We start from the raw sequence: 21,138 nt of genomic DNA, 5'->3' as shown, positions 1-21,138 counted from the left end.
ATTCTGAACTGGACATTTCTTGGCACATAAATTGAAAATAAAAAGTAAAATAGAAGTTTACTCACAGTCATACGTATTATCGGCAAAAATGCAATTGTTCATGTAACAGGGTCAATGTGATGCAAAGCGCTCAAATACTGGGAGATCGCGCTGCATAGGAAATAAATAGAAAAAGTAGACCGGAAACCATAGGGAAAACACAGAGTCTCTCATGTTTTCAGTAGTTGGTCGGTGCGCTCGAGGAGGGCTAAACGCTGGAAAGGCATGATGTATGCATGCATTCAATTAATGAAAGCAAGCAAATTTGAAAAGGCAAGCCCACAAACCAACCAACCTCATGGGCATGCAGTGGGCGTGGTTACAACCCATAGAGAGACTACACCAGGGACAGAGCGCCTTGCGCTCGACCATAAAAAGAAATAGACAGGGTGTATCTTTGGCGTGGGGGTGGGGAGGGGATGTTGGGGTGTTACAACCCCCAATAAATATATTTTCTGATAAATAGTAGGGTACAAGTGGTTTCAGCCGGTATGGTGAGCTGTATGTCGGATTTCACCACAGATATGTACAAATGCACTGACAAAATGCGCACACACACTCTCCCTCTCTGTTTTGAAAGTGATCACAAATGTTGGTTGGTTTTACAAAATCGACTGCTTTATACAAATGAATAACCTTATCTGCATTCCTCTCCCTTTCCACTGCCCCTTAAGCCCCTATCATGCACCCAATTTGAAATTACCAATTTGCTCCTTTTACTTCACTGTTTATAGAAGTGTAACTTTTAAGGAGGCTTCCCTTCCAAAAAATCGAAGTGTTTCCTCTATTCTATGGCGTGTTCCCGTTTGTTAAGGAGGCTTCCCGTCCAAACAAATCGAAGGGTATCCTCTATTGTATGGCGTGTTCCCGCCTGGACCGCGAGTACGCTAAAGGACTATGAACAGTGAAGTAAAAGGAGCAAATTGGTAATTTCTAATTGGATACCACGGATGAAATAATATCAATGAGGAATACCTGAGAGGAGAGCCGTAATAAGCCATGAGGAAATCGTGGGGCGACACACCCCAGATGAAACACGTATTGGCTTGGCTGGAGTGACACCAACAAGAAGAAATAAAGAAGAATATTTGGAATCTGTTGGGACTGAATTTAGTTGTATTATTGATATATTTAGGAAGATGTGTGCTGAGAATACATACATATAATGTTAACAATTTTAGGATTGTCAATATTACAAGTTTTTTTAAGGGGAGAAACCTTGCATGAGCACCGTTGGTTGAATATAAGATCTGACCTGTAACGAAATTATAATATACTTTGCAAAGGTGAGCACCAATTCTCCTTTTTACCACCCCAATTCTGTATTATTACACAATGGGTCAGCCCACTTTAGCAGCTGATTGTGAGTAACAGCATTTTGCTCTATCGGAAGGAGAAAATCCGCTTCACTGCAATGCCAGGGATTACTGTAGCAATGTGAATTTTTTTAGATGAAAAAAATATATTGGCTTTTAGCCACCTTTTATATTTGTGAAGGTCCAGCAGTTCCCCAAGAATATTTCTTTAAAAAAGCCACAACCAAGCAAAACAAACGTTGACAAAGCTAAGAGGCTGGCACCCAAAAGTCAGACCCATTGGCTTTAACAGGGCTTGTTTTTAAATGAGTATGTAACTCGGACAGAGGTAAAATGTGAAGGCCTGCATTCCACTGGCAGATTAATTCCCGACAGATTGTGTCATTCCTCAATCATTGGTGTGCTCTCAGCCTACAAATAAAAGATCCTTCAAACTCTTCTCTGAGTCAGAGATAGCAAAGTAAACTTCTGCCTCAATGCCCCGGGTGGCCTTCACTTGACTCCAGTGCTTGCCTTCCTTGCACAATAATCTCTTTCAGTCATGTAAATAACCCATGAGTTAGTTAGTCAAACAACGCGGTTTGCTTCCCTATCTTTTATCACAGGGTGTATTTCAAAGCATGTGTTCCCAGTGCTTCCAGCACTGTTTTGCTGTTTTTCTTGGGATTTAGTGTGCCCAAGTTAGATTTTGCTTGATCGTGCATGCAGTGGCTGGAATGACCGTCATTCTCAAGTCACTGCACGCCAGTATCTTGGTGTGCACAATGGAGAGGTGGACATTTAGGCTTTTTACTTTCCTACGTCTAGGGTAGATTTTATAGACATATAGCTTTTTTTGTCGCTGGACTGTAGTCCCTGGATGTTGTGGTGGGGCCGTAAGTTTTAACAATGAGCTAACTTTGGGGGTGTTATTGATTTTGAATGTATAGCTTTATTGTCACCGTCCCGACCAATATGAAGTGGTCCAAAGTTAGCGGTGATGACCTTTATATTAAGGGTTTTAACCCCGTGAAAACATACGGTGCCTCTAGACTTCCTGTCGTTTGCAGATGCAAAGTTCCGCTGCCCGCTCCCTAAAACTCCCAGTGCAGCCCTCCCCTTTCTACTGATTCACGGCAGGGTGATGCAGGGAGGCACATATGATGATTTCCTACTCCAGGATGTCACGTGTTGGAACATCGGAGGCTGAGGCAGGGGCGGGACCATCAGCCCGATTGTGATGGGGTGCATGGTTTGGGTCATCTGGGCCAAGTAGAGACATTACTTTTGTGGCAGTGGGACATGGAGTTCGCCAGCTATATGAAGTTGTTAAAAACAAAATCCTAGAGTTCCAACAGCACAATGTCTGCAACTTTCAACATCCTTTCTTTGTACCCTGCTTTGGATCAATAGTTCGCTCGCCACATCTCTGCCCTGCTACAGGCCAGAAGCACCAGATGGTACAGGCACAACACAAGCCATTCAGCTTTCCCCTGTGACCAGAAAACCTCTTCCCTCACTGTCTCTTTCTCTTTCCAGGACACATATGTCGGATTCTCAACTCTTCCGCACCAGGTGCACCGCAAATCTGTCAAGAAAGGCTTCGACTTCACCCTTCTGGTCGCAGGTGAGATGGGGACCAGCGGGAGGATAAAGCGCTTCTTATTTGGCGAGTAGGCTGTATACATCTCAAGGATAGATGACCTTTTCTCTTCAAAGCTGATAAATGATGCCTATTGTTCAGTGTTAAAAAAAAAAAAAACCTCGATCCAGAGCCATTATACCTCGCCGCCTGGATTCGATAAACTCTCCATATGGGGCAATAAACCCCACTCAACAGGGCAGAAATCTCAAGAACAAAGAACCCTCTCTGTATGGGCCAATGCATCAACGTTCCAGCTCTGCTAACCTCACTTCTCTAAAGTTAACACACATCTCCGTCCTGACCTGATTATGCCCCCCCCCCAAAAAAAAATGGTACGACACTTTATATGAAGTCAATAATCCCATAATTTTGATGCCAAAAAACACCTAGTTTTCCCCATGAAGCCCTTTGACCAGGTCCAATTAACCCTTCGACTTCGGGGTCATTCGCCTCTTCTGATAGAGCACTTGATGCAACTCTTGTCTCAGGGGCGGGTATCCCTCTCAGCATAAATTATTCTTGTACAGATTGAATACCTATTTGCACTTCCATTCAGGAAGGAGTTCAACTGGGATTTCTAAGCAGATTCCATTTCAAGAGGTCAATAAATATAGTCCATGATGTCCTCTTCGCACCGGGCCATCGGCCAGAGTTTGTTTCAGGAAGTCAAATAAAACATCCAGTCCAGATGTGACCTTTGACCCAATGCTTCAAGTGTTTATTTTGGGGAGCAGAGACATTCAGCCCAGGTTATACCCACTTTCTAGGTCCACTAAAGTTCACACGACAGGAAGAAACAACTAAAGGGTTTGATCCTTCCTAATGCCTCCAGCATCAGTCCAAGAAACAATAAACCTTCTTCTGCTTCTTACAGTTCCACTGACCTTGTACTGGAAATTCCAAAAGAACACCAAATGCAGTCCACGTTTTTCAATCTTTTTAATAGGTGTAAGCAGAGTGCATCCGAAAGAAAAGATGGAAATACATTTTACAATCTGTATTATTCTCCTGTCAAAGGCTCCAGAGTTCATTCCAAAATGCAAGAAAACCAATGCAGGCCAACTCTCTGCTTCAGAGTTCCCTCCATTGTCAAATAATTCCGGTCAATATTCTTGAACTCCTCAAAGGTTCTTGAAGTCCAATCCAGGAAAAGTGGATTTCAGTTGTAGTTCTTCTCCTCAGTTCAGGGTCTCAGAGGACTTTCTGACAGGCTCAGAAAACTATTCTAAAAGATGTTGAAGGTGATGATGATAATGATGATTCCAATGATGTCCTTCCTTCTCCCTGTTTTAGGAGAATCTGGCCTGGGAAAGTCCACTCTGGTGGACAGCCTCTTTCACACAGACCTGTACAAGGACCGGACCATACTTGATGCACAGGGTAAGTCTGGCTGTTTATAGAAGAGGGCGGACAGGCCATCGGTGTACCCAGATGATAAATTGTAGGTTACTAGACTTCTCAACATGCTGGCGCCTCTTGTTGTGCTTGCACAGGCAGTCACATGCCAGACAGTCAGCTTTTATCCCAACAGTGCCTCAAAAGAAGCGAAACACCTATGTGTGATCTTTTAAAAGTAGCAGTCTGTCTGGGATATATCTCAACTGCTGTATGACTTGAGATAAAGAAAGTCAACATTAGGGATCATCACTTCGACCACTGCCTCAAGATGTGGAAAACCCTTGAAAACTCAATAAATCTGTGCATTATTTAGTCAAGTTGAGTTACAAAGGGAATTACACAAGCTTCGATTTTGCTAAATCATATATTATTTTTCAAATGACCTTTTGAATACGAATCCCAACGCTCTAAACAATACAAATATTTTAAGTTCATCTAAGAATTCCTTCTCACTAGAATGTCCTAAAACTAGCAGTCCAAAAATTTGTAAAGTCTCATAAATAATTATTTTCAATTTGTCCTGCAAAATTAACTTTTTAAAATCTTCTATATAAAGTAAACATTCTAACCAACAAACAAACATAGGCCCTCTTTAGGACCTTGGTGGTATATACCGCCTACTGCCGCGGCGACGGCTGCCAAAAGACCTTCACCGCGGCTACTAGCTGTCCGCCGTATCATGACCACAGCCAGATTTCCACCAGAAGGATGGCGAAATCTGGCTGTGGCCATGCCGGCTGATGGCAGTAAGGTGGCGCTGCTGTCAGCAGCAGCGCCACGCCAGTAGACCGCCGCCGGCCATATTATGATAATTAATACAGCCTGACAGTGTTCTGCTGGCGGACGCTGCTGCTGGCAGCAGCGCCTCGTCCCGTCTCCTGCTGGACGACCCCCTGGATATAGGTAAGTATGTGCTCTGACAGAGGAGGAGGGTGGGGGGGTGTTGTGTGTGTGTATGTCTGTGCGTGCGTGTATGCAGATGTGTGTTGCGTGTTGTATGTGTGTGCATGCTTGGGGGTGTGAGTGCATGTATGTTGAGTTGTGTGAATGCGTGTCTGCGTGTATGTATGTAAGTGTGTGTGGATGTGTGTGAATGGATGTATGCATGCAGGGATGAATGTTGGAATGGGTGTGCATATGCGTGTGTGAGTGTGTGAAGGGAGGGGCGTGTATGAAGGGGGGTCTGGAGAGGAAGGGGTATTGGGGGGGAAACCTGGGGAGGGGTCGGGGAAGACCCCTATCAGTGACAGGGAAGGGATTTCCTGTCACTGATAGTGCCTACCGCCATGGTTTTTGTGTTGGTAAGGATGCTACAAAACCATGGCGGTAGGCGGGGTCATAATCCCGCAGGCGGGCAAGTGACGGCCGCCAGGCTGGAGATTGAAGTCTCCAGCCCGGCAGTCATAAGCCAAACTGCCAATGTCATAATATGGAGGAAAGTACCGCCAGCCTGTTGGCAGTACTTTCCTCCATATTACTGCCGACCGCAGGGGTCATAATGACCCCCAAAGTCTTTTTCTGCTTTTTAGGGCAGTCAGAGGGTCTCCCAGGGACACACAGTTGAACTCTAAAATGAAATGACCAAGAAACTTCCATTTAGCTCTTGATTTCCAAGCGAGCGGGATGAGCAGTCTCAGTTTACTCTGGGTGATGAAGTGGTTTAAAAACTCAGAAGGCAGTGTGACATAACATAAATTAGTAAGTTTTCTGTCAATTTAGCACTTTATTTTACAATTAAGTAAAAAGAGAATTACTTTAATAGCAGGTAAAAGCCGTAGAACCTTGTACCCATCAATTGTTAATAGCTCCTAGGTGGTACGTAGGGGGATCCGGTTAGCATTTATCCATATGGCTATTATTAACCAATTGGGCAAATCTTAGGGGGGTTTCTAAAGTTCAGAAGCGTTTGTATTACAATGTTAGTCAATGTAGCAGATGTGCCAGACAGAAAGGTACAATCTGACAGATTTGTAACTTGTATATTGGCCCAATGGGTCCACAGCTGAGATTACAGATAATGGTTTCTTCTGAGAAATCAGAAGAATGCAAAAATTCCTCTCTACCCCAAAACTCAGCCCAAAAACCTCAGGATCCCAAACTTAAAAGAGGTTTTCTGTAAAGGCTTTAAAGGAATTATTTTCTTTGAGTGGGATAAACAAGTGTTTGATCACCAGCGACCAGTGGATGGTCACAAGTCCCATTTACAGGAGTCCAGAATCCAGTCCCACTTGACTCTAATTGTGTGTGTATGGGGGAAGGGGCTGGCTCGTGGGCAAGTACCCACGAGGTGGCTTTTTCCTTAGTGGTAGGGATGGTAAGCCTGTATCCTGAAGACTTGGTCAAAAGGTTTTGCTTGTGTGTGGGGGGCTCTATTAGCCTATGGGCAACAAGGGGACCTGACCGCAGTATGACTGGCGAGAACTTCACAACTAGAACAGTTTTGAAGCTCATTCCAACCATAACAGAACCAGGATGACTTCCATCTACTGATGTTATAGGACTTCAGACCAGGGTTTCAAATTCCACATTTCGCCAGACCTCATAGGTGGCAGAAAAAGCAGGTGTGGGCATTCCACGGATGTGAATAAGATCAGAGTCAAGGACAGAACAGTTACCCCTCACAATGTCTTGAAGTGACGGAGCAGCTCTTCAACTCACGTATTGTTGTGTTGTTTCTGAGAAGCTGTGATGAAGGCAATGGCAAAGAATATAACTTTGTTTTAAGTGGTGCCAGAATTCCCATAATCTCAGATATCAGCCTTGTGAATGATGTGCGGACAGGAAATGCAAATCGTTGAAACAAGCACTGGAGAAGGCAATAGGTCTTGCCTTTATAATGTGAGTGCCAAGCTGCCAGACTTTCACATGTTTGTCTGTAAAGTACTGTTTAAAAAACATTTCAAAAGATTTGAGGACAAGTGAACACATATCTTATAGTATCTCAGAACTGTACATTGAATTCAATGTTTTCAGCCTTTATCAGTTGAATGGTTTATTTTGCAAATACTTTTCACTCAGGAAACGGAATAAAATGTAAAAAGACTAAGCATGTGTCAGAATGCAAAGAGAAACACTTTCCAATGCTAATTTACTTTTCACAGGATTCAGCCATTTGCTCTTCTGAGGAGTGTGGGTGCAGATTTAGGGGCCTCTAGGAGAAGTGTCATGCTAAGTACACTTTTTGCCTCAGGTGCCAACTGAGTGAGTGCAACAGATGGCCCTCCCCCCAGCACAATAAGAGCAATTGTGTATCAAAGATTGGAAAGCAGGAGATAAAACAAAACAACTCTTGGTGGCTGCTCTTCATTCAGACCCATCCAAAATATCCCTGTTGTTGTGCTTTTAAAGACAAGCTGGGAGAGATTGGCATAAAGACGGCATGTAGAGGATAATTTGAGGGATGAAGTAGCATACAACGAGAGAGCTAGAAAAAAAACATGCACTCTCTTGGGGTGCTGCTTGAAAAGGAAAATAGTAGTTCCTTAAATTTGAGTAGTGGAAAGTCAGCAAAGTCAAAAGACTACATATAGAGCCTCTGCTCCAGGGGAGAGCCAAGCAGAAGAGGAATGCAAGTCACATAATAAAAAAGCAAGCAAAGGAGAGTGAAAATAAAACCACGGAATGGTCAGCAAGGAGTGGGCTGTAAGCTCACAGTAGGCTCACAAACAGTCATTGCAACCACACAGCTTACTCTGTGTGTTAGGTTTGACCTACAAAGAGCTAGTCTCCCAAGAGGTGGAGACTCCTCTGTGGTTTCTGGCCACATTAGAAATCCAAAAAAGGGATAACAAATGTGTGTTCTTTAATCCAGAGATGGCAGAGGAACACCTTAACGCCAGATAGGAGAACAGACGTGAATATGAGGGTGGGGGATCTTGACTGAAGAGTTAAGGTTAAGGGACTAGTTGGTGTGTAATATGATAGGGAAATGAAACCTCACTTGATTTTAGATTCCACAGACTGGTGGAAGAGGTTTGCATTTTGAAGAGAGAGATTGTGTGATAGTAAAACAGAGGTTGATGGTTTGGTATTGCATTGATGTGAAATGGTTGTTGGGACTTGTTTCCTTCTCTCTAACCCGAATCATTTTCTCCTTTCCCTTTTCACTCTTCTCCTACATATCCACAGTGGTATCGTGCTGTGAAGACTGCATCACCTGAAAAAATATATATAAAGATATATATATATATATATATATATATATATATATATATATATATATATATATATATACAATATCAGCTTAGCATGTGCTTCGCACAATGAGTTTGGGTTGCAAGCTGTACTGTGTGATGTCTAATTTTCACACTGTATTACCTGCGGCGACTGCTGTTTGAGAACCTTTCAATAAAAAATGTTTAAACCATTAAAAATACTCTAAAATAACTATAACCATTTAATTGATAACACAACCTTCATGAATATTCACAAAATATACTTTTAAACTAATATAACCACCTTAACAGAAGACATAGTAAATAGAACAATGTAAACTCAAATTACTGATAGACTTTGTACCTCACTATCCCACCTTTATAAAACTCCTTTCAACTTTTATACTAACATTTTTGTGATCTAATACATGCACGTTTTCACTTTGTAAAATAGTAAAATGCTTAAACATTGTACAATGCTGCAAACTTGCAGTTGAGTAAAATTCAAACATATTTCAAGGAAATACAATACTTGTCTAGGTTATCTACACTCAGCGCAAAACTAGTCTATGAATATAAGTACTACCCTATAAAAATCATACCCATCCGATACCTTTTTTGCTGATTTTCTTATTTTTCTGATCAGTTTGAGAATCTGCTAAGATTAACACTACATGTTCCAGTGTAAGTAATAAGTCCCTCTTGGATTAGCGCAACTGTCAGCGTTAAGCTTCTATTGCTAGTGGTCTATCATGTGGTAAGTGGATCACAGATATCTAGTACTGTATCTGATTGTGTAACAATTTAATATATTTAGAAAATATTTTTATTCAGTGAAGTGCATTTTCTTTGTATGTAAAATTCATAACCGCTTATCGGTCTTCTTTTGAAAAGTCCAAAATACTTTGGACAGTGTGAGTCAAAAATAAACTAGAGGAAGGCACTGACTCATACTTCGTTCATGTAATAATATTTAGGGGTGGGTGAATTATCTCTTCAGTCCGTTGGAAGCAAAAGTGAATCCTCATTCAACTCTGCCATTTCAAGGATTCAGTTCCACACCCACGCTCATAGAATGAATTAGAGTGACATCTCGCAGAGGTCCATTAGCCACTGAGATACTGCCCGAAGACGGTACCATCAGTGATCATGTATGACGGAAGGCGCAGGCCTCAGCTTGGTTATTGGGATTGGCTTCCTGACAGGCATTCTGAATGCTCTAACCACAGAGTCCAGTTCTAATTAGTAAAGAGACAGGCAATCAGAATTGCTTTATTACCCGCTGTTTCAGCAATTCTAACCAGTAGCCCTCAATCAGAATGGGTCTATGTGGTTAGACCACTCTGACTGGCTTCTGGGCTGCCATTCAGAACAGCCATGGCAGCTCAGGACCTCCCCCCCCCCTTTTTTTGTTTTACAGCCCCAAGAGGGGCAGATAGGCCAAACACAAGCAGTTTTATCATGTTTTGGAAAACCTACCTCTGCCAATTTTTAGTGAAACTCAGCTTTCTAGGTTTAAAAATAAGGGTTGATTCTGTCCTTTATGCTTTTAACAATCATGCTCACCCTTCTCAAATAATAATTACCATTATGCATGTCTGCAAATAAAAGCTTCAGTTCAGTCTTTAAGAGGGAGACTGCATCTTGGTCCTTTGCCTAGTTTTCAATGTTCTGGATATGTAGGTGCCATCTTAGTGCGGATAGGCACTGAGCACCATCTCAATGGAGGCAGATGACCCTTCTGTCGCATGTAATATATCATCAAATTGTATGGGTCTTGGCAACTAATCCCTTTCTAATGACATTCCACACATGCATGCTATGAGAGTTTACATGGGTGGGCACCCCAGGTAGGAGCGCCAACACACAGTCAGTTTTACCTCTAATTGCCCTGCTCCCTATGTACTTCTCCCATAGACCGCATCCAGCAGACCCTGGAGATCCAGAAGCATGCAGTGGAGATTGAGGAGCAAGGCGTGAAGATGAAGCTGACCGTCGTGGACACCCCAGGCTTCGGGGATGCACTTGATAATTCAGAATGGTACGACACAGGACATGTTGTTGTAAAAGTGGTCTAAGGGTAATCAAGCATGTGAGATCAGAGGGAAGAGTGGTATAGAAATTGTGAGGTCTTACTTCCTCTGAAGACCTGCACACTTTGATACCTTAGCTCCGTTGAGAGTTATGCGTAGCCAATTTTTAGCGTTATGGTTGGGGTATTGCTAGGCTCATCTTCTCTCTGATACCCACTACAGCTGGCGACCAGTATTGAGCTACATCAACCAGCAGTTCGAGCAGTACTTCCACGACGAAAGTGGCCTAAACCGTAAGAACATCCAGGACAACCGCGTACACTGCTGCCTGTACGTCATCTCTCCCTTCAGCCATGGGTAAGAGTTGTGGTGTAGCTACAGTGGGCATTCCAGTTGCAAAGAACCAAAACTTTGAGTTCTAGAAAGGAGTGCAATGAAGAGAGCACGTACGGCTATAGGAAACCTGCACTTTGTTATTCTATAATGGAAAGAATGTGCAGTGTTTTGCTCAAACATAGTCAGGATTTATACAAAAACAGTGGTCCGTCATACAACACGTAAGGAATGCAATCAGACTTATGAATTTTGTCTAATGGACAGACATATGCATTTGTACTGCAATAATATGTAAACATTGTGTGTGTGTCACACGTCAGACATGTAAAAGTAAAACAATCAATTTGATTAAAAGAGTAAGACGTAGAAATGTAACAGAAAAGCATGTAGGGTTGCGCATTCAGTCTCAAAGAAAGGTAATATCTATATGTACATTTCAGATGCTGAGGCTTACACAATTGGCAGGATAAACAAAAAAATGGTAGAAGTCACAACTACCACAGTCCAAATGCTCATGTATGCACCAAAAAACGCGAATTATTGTAGAGTCAAAGTAATATAATTTGTCTGTACATCCAAAATACTCAGGCTTATGCACGTGACAAAATAAACCAAAATGGTTAAAGTCACAGTTGACACAGTAGCAATGCTCATATATACATCACAAATCATGAATTGAGTCAAGGTACTCTAGTCGACAAAGTTTTGATCCTAGGAGAAATGAAACATAATCATCAGGCCAGAGAATGATGCCTGAGAGCAAAGTGATCCGTACAAGCCCGCAAGACCTGAGAATGAAAGAAATAGAAAAACCAGAAGAAAAAGAAAATAAATTAATATTAATCCAGAAAGACTATGGCTAGTTCACAAAAAACAGCAGTATCCACTGGACCATACGGTGCAATAACAAAAACCACACTGTTCAGGCAAAGCAAAGCATGCGATGTATGCAGTGAACATATCAAACAAGTTCGGTATGCCAACTGCCAAAAAGTCAATTACTCATACTCAATGTAAACAGATGTCAATACCTGGCACATACGAAAAAAAGAATGTCAATAACTCAGCTTCCACCTATACCCATGAGGCACATGCGTAGAAAACCGCTGCGTAAGGTGCCAAACGTGAAACCAGCATGCTGATACAGTAACCATATCGCGGGGATGGTACCGGAAGGTCATCAATGGTCAATTTGGGAACAGGACCATCAACAGAAAGTAGGGCCAGGCCTAGGGCAATACAGGAGTTAGCTAACCAGGGGAGTAAGGAGCACTGATCAGGTGAGTACTACAAACTAAAAGCCAAGGCTTAGCAAAATCAAAGAAGTACCTGTAAAGATATATATATATATATATATAAAATCACAAATGTTTCGGCGCTTCAGTCCATTGATTCCAGGATTCTTTGGTCTTCCTATGAACAAGGGACCCGACTGACAAAAAAAGGAAGGGATAGAAGTCCAGTAAGTATAAACGTGTGTACCCAAGGAGAAACGACTGGAGCGGAGCGTGGGAGGCAGGACTTACCAAGGAATTCAAGGGTCCCAAGCCAGGAAATCAATGTGAGCGAAACGCTGGCAGGAGGATTCCGACTAGTGAAGGCTCAGCATGCTGATGGACATGGCGTGTACAATCCTGGCTCCTGGGAATTGACACGATCTGGGAATGGCCGGGATGGGCTTAAAAAGACTGCCAAGTACAAGTAATGTACGTGGAATTTGCGGCGACCGTATTGGTGGAATAAGCAATCATCAGGAAAGCAAGAAAACATGCCAGAATTGTGGGAAGTGATAGGAGCCAGTTCCGTAAGATCATTACTTCTGACCATGGTGGAATACCTATTTGATTTTGTTATAGCTATAGGGTTATTTTGTTTTCGCTATTTTTTCCATCCTTTTATACAATAATTTTTCCCACCTTTTTGCAGTAATATAAAGCTCTTGTTGGCTCTTGTTGGCCACTTACGGACCCCTTCAATAGACTTAGACCTTGTTGTAGAGGATAATATCGGTGGGTAAAGACCCTCTCCCAGAGTTCACAGTCAAAAGGATCGAATAATATAGGGCTTACCCACAGGCAAGAGCATCACATGACGAGGCAGAAGGGCCACAATGTTATTTGAACAACCCACCTTCTGAAGGTAAAATGTCCTTAGGAAGCAGAAACAAAACGACAAACACTGGAAGTTTGGAGTATGAGGTTTGTAGCAGCCATTATTGGCCCTGAGGCACTCTGTTGTCTTTAGTGGAGCTACTAAGATTCCCATGTTCTAAAAATAACTATGCACTCAGGTTCAGGGAGCCTTGAGAGCTAATTAACCGAGGTGTACTGAGAACAAACAATGGTAAGATCAGACATACCAGGCTGATAAATTACTGTACGAGAATATGGTCGATGAAAGAAAAGGTATATAAAGTCAGGGGATAATATACCTGTGTCATGAGAGCCTAACCTACACATCAGGATGAAATAGGTGAAATGTCTTGGCGCCTTATATAACGGTCTAACGGAGGAGTCATCTGAACAGCAACATGGCGAGTATGATGAAGACGAATGCATCCAATTATGACCCAGAGCTCATACCGTAAGGAATGTGACAAGGAAGACTACAATTGGGAGTAATTAAGATTAGTAGCGAGTAATTCCAGCATGTTACTTGACCTAAGGCAAACTTAATTTGCACATATTTTTAAACATGCAAGATAACTTTTTTTATTTTACTTTTTTTTGTTTTTTGATCCACAGGAATGGTTCTGTGGATTCGAAAGTGTGCCAACAATCATAAAGCAGAGATGGTATAACTGTGAGGGTATTAAACAATATAATAGTTCTCATCATGTGATGAAATAGTTACTGGATGGAGTGCACTGCGCTGTTTATTCATTAATGGAAAGCAATGTGCATGTCTTGCTCTACTCAGGAACAGAAACAGACACAGGTTCGTCCTATAATAAAAAAAGGAATTTCTACCGGTGGCCGCAGGTGGTGGAAACAGACACTCATTACTGAGGACCAGGGTTTGTTTTTCATCCTCAGACTTTGACACAGAGTAATAGAGCGGAAGGCACAGCATGAAGAAAGGGAGAGAAGGGAGCAAAACTGCCAATGGAGAAGCAGGGCTGACCACGTGCAATGGAAGGACCTGTGGGGGACAAAGAAAGGAACGAGCTGGATCAAGACAGCATTGGTATTTGGCAGTCCGAGCATTTGACAACGACTGTAGCTGGCTTCCAAGGAAAATCTCTATTTTCCTTCACTTATTTTTTTTTAATTCAGCATTGAGATCACAGTAACGCTGAAGTAAATATTTTTGGAGCCCCTAGGCGCAATGTTATTTTAACTGATGCAGTGTGAGGCCCTCTCCTGCCCACGTGTGGTGACGTGATAAGGAAGTTGCCTTCAGTGCCTTTAATGTAGCCACGGGCCTGTGCTGAATGCCAGTCTGGCATACGATTCGCGTGTAAACATATGTTTTGCATTGTCAGATCGATTTCCTTGAATTCTTCCTAATTAATGCATTTTGTTTTTAAAAGGCACAGCAGGGATTACATTTGTACATGAAAGTACTGGAGAACTATAGGTTGAATGATCGATAAATAAAATACAATCTTTAGGAAAACATTTTTTCTGAGTGATAAGTATAAATGAATAATATACCGATTAGCAGAAACCCCCATAAAATGACAGCCTACTTCAGATTCATCCTCTGATCTACCCAGCGCATCTTGGGTATGTGTGGCTGTGATCTGAGAGGCCATGTATGGTGGATTGGGCAGATGCTACCTGGAAGGCCTACATGGTATGAATTAATTAATGATGGCTTCTCTAGCCACCTGCCAAAGCAACAATATGGGAAAGGAGTGAGACCCCCATCGCATCCTGAAGGGCTTGGTGGTTTCCCTGAAACAAAAAAAGTTCCTTGGAGTTTATCGGCATCAAGGGAAGGGCATGAAATGACATTTGGGTTCGAGATTTAAGTAAAACAGTGCCTTAGTTATATCGTTTGGTTTTGAGGCCCTTTGGAAAGGTTTGGCTGCATCAGGGATTACACAAGGGCTCATCCACATCACCCCATTGTCTCTTTTCCATAGACTGCGCCCGCTGGATATCGAGTTCATGAAAGCCCTTCACAACAAGGTGAACATTGTCCCCGTTATTGGCAAAGCAGATACCTTGACCCCAGCTGAGGTGCAGAGAAAGAAGCAGAAGGTGAGGTGGAAGGGGGCATCTGAGAGCATGGAACTGACTACAATTACATTGAACCAATAAAACTGACATTGAAACCTGTCTTTCTCAAGTGTTGGCTTTTAGTCACTGCTCCAAAGCATTCACCTTTCGAAAGAGGTAACATCAAGGTCACCCCTTACCTCCCTAAACTCTGTTTGTTTTCACAGTTCTCCAAGGCAGGACGCAAAGCTGGCCATAATCCAGCACTACGAGCTTTGACAAAATAAACAAGCATTCCTGTGATAGGGTGATTGAGAAGGATGGCTGGAGGAACCGTATGGGTCTTTCCAAAGCATGTGGGGGTGCGGGGGCGCTACACAGTGAAGCTTCTAGCTGCAGTTTGAACTGTAACATTTATTCCCTTCCCATCCACAGATCCGGGAGGAGATTGAGGAATACGAGATCAACATCTACCAATTCCCGGAATGCGACTCTGATGAGGATGAAGAGTTCAAGAAGCAGGATACGCAGTTAAAGGTAAGGCAGAGTCATTGCAGGGCAAGTAGCAAAAGGGCAAAGCCAAGATCCAGGGATGGGGAAGAGACTCACAGTCCTAACTTTACTCACCACATAGGATCTCTCTCAGTGTTGGCTCCAGATGAGGCCATACCGAAGCTGTGTACAGTGTGATTGTGAATGAACTCTGTGACCACTGTCAAGAGATAGGGAATGTTTACAGCTTGGTTAGAATAGCAGTAGAGAAGATCCTTTCTTGCAGCTGTCCAGTGGTTGCTTAGGAGAAGTGGTTTCTCCCTGCTTTGCATCAACCAAGGGAGAAAATTAAAGCACCCCTGCAAACCATATAGTTTAGTTTTCAGGGTCCTGAATTAGATCAGCGCCCTTTTGTATGCTATCGTGTTTGGGTGATGGCACCCGTGTCCATTTTATACATAATGCACCTAAATAATCCTCTGATGAAATGAGTCCAGGTTCTTCTATTTGAATGGGTGTTTTTTTTGTGCTAAACGCAGCTACTAGTGTAGTAACTCCCGGCCTTGGAATTAGGTACGACTATAAGATAGCTATGTGTCATAAGAACACTACGTTTTATTCTAGGCATTACCTTGTAATAATCATTTTCATTCTTATCAGTGTATTAGTTCCATTGGTTCAAATAAAATACACAAATATTACAACTTCTAGATAGTGCTCCCTGGTAAAGGAATATCGAGGACTAGAACCATGGCTTGTTGACAACACAGAGCGAGCTGGCCACTCCACCAAAAAGGCCAGGTTACCCTGGTGTTATTTGAGTGACAAATGGCTTCTTCAGTTCATGCCTGTGCAGGCTGAGACCCCCAGTGACTTGGTTGGTTAGCTTTGTAGAGTCTGTAGCGGTTGGACAGTAGCAGACTCTGGGCAGAAGAACCCACGTCAGATTAGATTTGGACTATTTCCCAGCCTGCATAGGAAAGTGAATTGCCTGCCAGGTCTGACTCCTTCAGGCCCCCAACTCAGTTTCTTTACTATACCAACCCTATAACCTAGAGTAGTCGCTACACTGTAAAAATGTCTTAAAAAATGAATACGTTTAATGACTAAAATCAATTAGAGTTCTCGGAAGAGAACTTTGTGCATGTAACTGATCACTCTCTTTAACATCTATAGCCTCTGTAAGAATTGGTTTATGATTTGGGGAGGGTGACTCCCTAACTCAAGGACTAATCACAACCCTTGTCGGGGTGAAACCTTAAACTGAGCAACCTGAGCTCAACCCCCTTGTAGCTAAGGCACAGAGCAGACAGGGAAAGATTAAAGTATTTATATAGTACCAAAATAAAGACAAAATACAAATCAACAAATATCCCAAACCAAACTAGAAAAATAGAGCAAAATTTAATAAACAATATGACAAACATCCAATATGGGGGGTGTATGATTTTTTCAAACGTTTGTGCAGGTATGACAGCAAGAAGCATAAAGTGCTGATGATGGTCATTGGTCATAGTAGACAAGGCCCTAGTGCAGTTTGATACTTGACTCGATGGAGCATGGGTGGGATACACCAACCAGGTTGATCTGATCAAATATTTTTCCTTCTGACTTTAGACCTTTAGGTCCCAATCCACCACAGGAGTACATGTCTAAAACCACCATAACCTCAGGGGAGGCACCTAGAGACTCACTGGGTGTCTGGCAGCAGACAACAGTACGGTCTAGTACAGATCCTATTGCCACTGATCAGTTGGGCAGTTGCATGAAAGGCCTATTTTAGCTTGTTATGCCCATTTAGTTTGAACAGGAGGTCAGCCTTATCACCCTTGGAGTCCACTTCTTTGTCCTGAGTACAAGAGAGAGCAGGTCTATTCCATTAGGGCTCTTATCCTGTCGCAGATAGTAGGTCCAGTTCTCTTCTGTTCTTTCTCAGGTCCAGCAGTGGGTGCCTGGAGGTTCCACATGTATACCTGGTACGAGCTAGTGGGTGGAAATGACTCCTGGGACCAACCTAACCAATGAAGTACAAGTTCCCAGGGCCAACCCTCCCAACTTTGGGCATTTTCAAGATGGTGAATGTTTGGCCACACTAAACATGAGCTCTGAGAGCTGGAAAAATGTGTGGGGAGTATACTATGGTAATCCTAGTGCCCTTCCACACCCAAGACCAAAATCTGGTTTGAAGCAGCCACAGTGCCCCCAAATAAACCCAGAGACAGAAGCCTTGTAGAACAAAGCACGGTTTTCCCAGCAACCAGACAGTGGATATACATGAATTATTTGGCATCCCGTTTTCCTTCATTTAAAGTGTGCCCCAGGTGTTATATGTAAAAACTGAACGGGTCTGTCAAGCAGTATTTGATATTCAAGCGGAATGTGACACTATGATGTAAAAAAGGATGCTCATATCCATCACCTTGTATATAGTGGGAGGTTCAGGGGAGTCATCTCTGCCCATTCATGTCAGTCTATTCTTTGCTCCTGGGCTGGGAGGCACTTTGCACCTTTTCCCACCTATTCAAATGATAATTACTGGTTGGCAGAAGTCAGAGAGCAAATGCAAATAAGGTTTCAGGAACTTCAGGCAGAGAAAGGTAACTTTTGAAATTTCACTTTTCCTTAATATTAATAAAAAATCCACCATTACCATTGAATTTGAGTTTTAATAACTATTGAAATAGCTGTTTCATTATTTTCAGGGCAGTCCCATTTCCAAGATAAAGTATTAGGATTTTAATCTGTACTCTGGATTTCTACATAGGACAACTAGGTCTGCCACAGTGCAAAATAGCTTTTAACTGTAAGAACCTGTTAACATTACATTTCTACATGTCCTACTTTTAAGTACCATGCACCCTGTCTTGTGGACGACATAGCAAACAGAGGGATTAATTGTTACTATTTAAAGGGGCGGCTTTGGACAGCTTGAATTGTCATGTTTAAACTGCCACAGTCAGGCTTCAATGGTGGGCCTGAAGCCATGGTTTACACTGTCTCTGTAGTGGATGCCACAATAGGTGCTAGATTCATTTAGGGACACTTAACTTACAGGGTACATTTTGTACCATACACTAGGGACTTATAGGTAAGTTAAAGATACCAAATGGAGCTATGCCCATTCACCCATTTTTAAAGGCGGAGCACTAGCACTTTATCACTGGTTAGCAGGGTTAAAGTGCACAGAGTTCTAAGAATAGGAAAATGAAAGGGTTCAGTAAAAGGTGAAACAGAAGGAGTGACCACGCAGAAAAGGCGGGTTTCCTACAGCCTCGACTATTAGTTCTTGGTGGAATTGGTGGTATTTATCAGACCTAGTGAAAACTGATACACAAAAGCTTGGAATTCACCAGGTGTGATAAGTACCACCAGTTGCATGTTTACCCCGAAAAATGAGGAACAACGTGGACATTTTGGTGTTTTCCATACAAAATCTGCGTTTCTTTATGTTTATCCAGATATTTTTCCCTGTTAAATTCTGGCAGGGTAGACCTGCCAAATTTTATATGATGATAAATCTGGAAGGTGCAAATCACTTTTCATTGCAAACTCTGTACAACTGTGTGTTTGTTGAGGGAGGTACAATTTAAGAAGGTGCTTGTGATCAAGATCTATGTGTTACGGGCTCTTGAAAGACACAAATTATGTTTTTATACACCAACTTGTCTGTAGTTTGAGAATAGAAGGCAGGGACCAGGGAAACAATGTTTCTTTGATTCTGTGTGTGTGTATTGTTTTAGCAGGTTGTGTTAGTGAAACCTGAAAACTTTAGACCATCATTGAAGTGAGAGGGTAGGAAGGCGATTCATGACAGTTTGGATGAGGGACTCCTAGAAGCACGTGGCAGCAGAGAAAAGAGATCTCAAGAGAAGGAAATGAGACATTGTAAGCCAGTAAATTAGTCAATATCAGAACAGTACATTTTGATTGGCTGCAGGCTTGTGAATATCTACTGAGCGAGTTGGACAGTGGTTCTGTTTCTCTGAATAAACTCCTGTCATCTATCTGGGATGCTGGAGCGAGCGAGGGCTATCTAGATCTCCAGTATGCTGATGTTACTGACATTCATGAAGGAAACAACCCTGCGGATATGAACATCTCTGCTCCTTCCCACATCCACAGGTGCCTGGGCCTCACACCTGCTCTTCCAGGAGGCATCAAACGAATTTAATTTCCTTCCTATCACATAATCTGCAGTGTAGACTCTGACAACTAATCCCAGTTATATTTTAGAGGTCTATATCTCACACCTCCTCCTCAAAGACAAGATAAGAGCAACTCTCTTGTCACTCACACACAACAATAATTGCTTCCCACGCAGAGTAATGATAACTACAACATTTTGCCCACCACGCTCACCCTCATGGTGTAGTGCGCTACCCATCTGCAATTCATGCAACTGTACCACAGCGGGGTATGAATCACAATATAAATGCTACAGTGCAATAATCCACTGGCAGTGGCACTACAGCAGGATCAAGCTGTGGCACTAACCCCTGCTTCACCACCCTGTGCATGTCACTGACACCTTCACCAACCAGTTCCACATCAGAACTGGGAGCTTCTGTGTTGCAAGTTACAGCTGCATTCAGGAGGGAGGTTACACTCCCAAACAGCTACTGACCTGAAGGTGCAATTGGCCATCTGACCCTCAGTTCATACTGCTGCCTGAACTACAGAATCACGAAGGATCTCCCACTTATTGACTGCTTTCCTTCTCTTTCCAGAACAGCATCCCCTTCGCTGTCATCGGCAGTAACACCATCGTCAAGGAGGTCAAAGGAACATCCTTGAAAGGGCGACTGTACCCCTGGGGCATCATAGAAGGTAGGATTGGATGGCAGCTAGATGGCGTAAATGACAGCAGGACAGGCCTGCAGGGGGGCTGTGTCCATCATAGGGGAGGATTACATTAAGGTAAAGGTACGAATGAGTCCTGTGAGATTTTGCTCAACACATCATCTAACACTTGATTAGTTACAAGACAGTAAAATCCTCACACTCTTCCATTGCACCTGTTCAAGCTTTCATTGCTTTTCGTCAGGTATAAAATATCAAATGTATTAGCAGCATCAATAATACATAAATCTAAATAAATTAGAAGTCTTTCTTGGGGAAAGGACTGGTTCCCCTGGTTGTACATTGGACCTTCTCGCACTTCTCCTAGGGTGCTTGTAAGAGCAGCTCGAACTAAAGTTGTTACAGGTACTCATATGGGTGGATTATAAATATTGACTTTAAAACATAAGTTCAGTTTTCGTTCATTTATTCCCACAAACCAAGATGTCCATTCTTTTTTTTTTTTTTCATTCATGCGCAGTGTACTGGATCCAACTGTTAATTTTTTAATTTTTTGTTTCTAATTTTATCATTGATGTTGTTGTTTCGTGCTTATTTTGCATTCTTGGATTTTTATTAGCTATCATTTATTTATTTTTAAAAGCATTCATTTTCTTTTTTTATAAAACATGTAACAAAAGATAACTAAGTTGTAGTTCTAGCAAAAACAAGCTATTGAGGAATGGGGCGTGAGCCCTCCAAAGTGTGATAATGTCATTAGTGAGCTGCAAAGTCTGCTCT

At 42.4% G+C, this 21,138-nt stretch overlaps 1 protein-coding gene across 2 annotated transcripts in view; it reads left to right on the top strand.

Moving 5' to 3' along the window:
• Window positions 1-21,138, top strand: part of SEPTIN1 (septin 1) — a 60,697-nt gene that overhangs the window by 25,136 nt on the left and 14,423 nt on the right. The window contains exons 1-8 of one of the 2 annotated variants that reach the window (XM_069244382.1): window positions 2,610-2,794; window positions 2,874-2,961; window positions 4,273-4,359; window positions 10,449-10,572; window positions 10,787-10,921; window positions 14,991-15,108; window positions 15,502-15,603; window positions 20,286-20,385. In XM_069244382.1, the coding sequence (XP_069100483.1) occupies window positions 2,792-2,794; window positions 2,874-2,961; window positions 4,273-4,359; window positions 10,449-10,572; window positions 10,787-10,921; window positions 14,991-15,108; window positions 15,502-15,603; window positions 20,286-20,385 (757 nt within the window). In that variant the 5' untranslated portion in view covers window positions 2,610-2,791. Of the gene's footprint in view, window positions 1-2,609; window positions 2,795-2,873; window positions 2,962-4,272; window positions 4,360-10,448; window positions 10,573-10,786; window positions 10,922-14,990; window positions 15,109-15,501; window positions 15,604-20,285; window positions 20,386-21,138 lie in introns of those variants that run through there. The other variant, XM_069244381.1, reaches the window with a different exon arrangement.

Source organism: Pleurodeles waltl, chromosome 7 (assembly GCF_031143425.1).
Source record: "Pleurodeles waltl isolate 20211129_DDA chromosome 7, aPleWal1.hap1.20221129, whole genome shotgun sequence".
In the NCBI taxonomy this organism is placed as follows: Eukaryota; Metazoa; Chordata; class Amphibia; order Caudata; family Salamandridae; genus Pleurodeles; species Pleurodeles waltl.
Note: the sequence above shows the minus strand (reverse complement) of the source record. Positions and strands in the feature narration are given on the sequence as shown.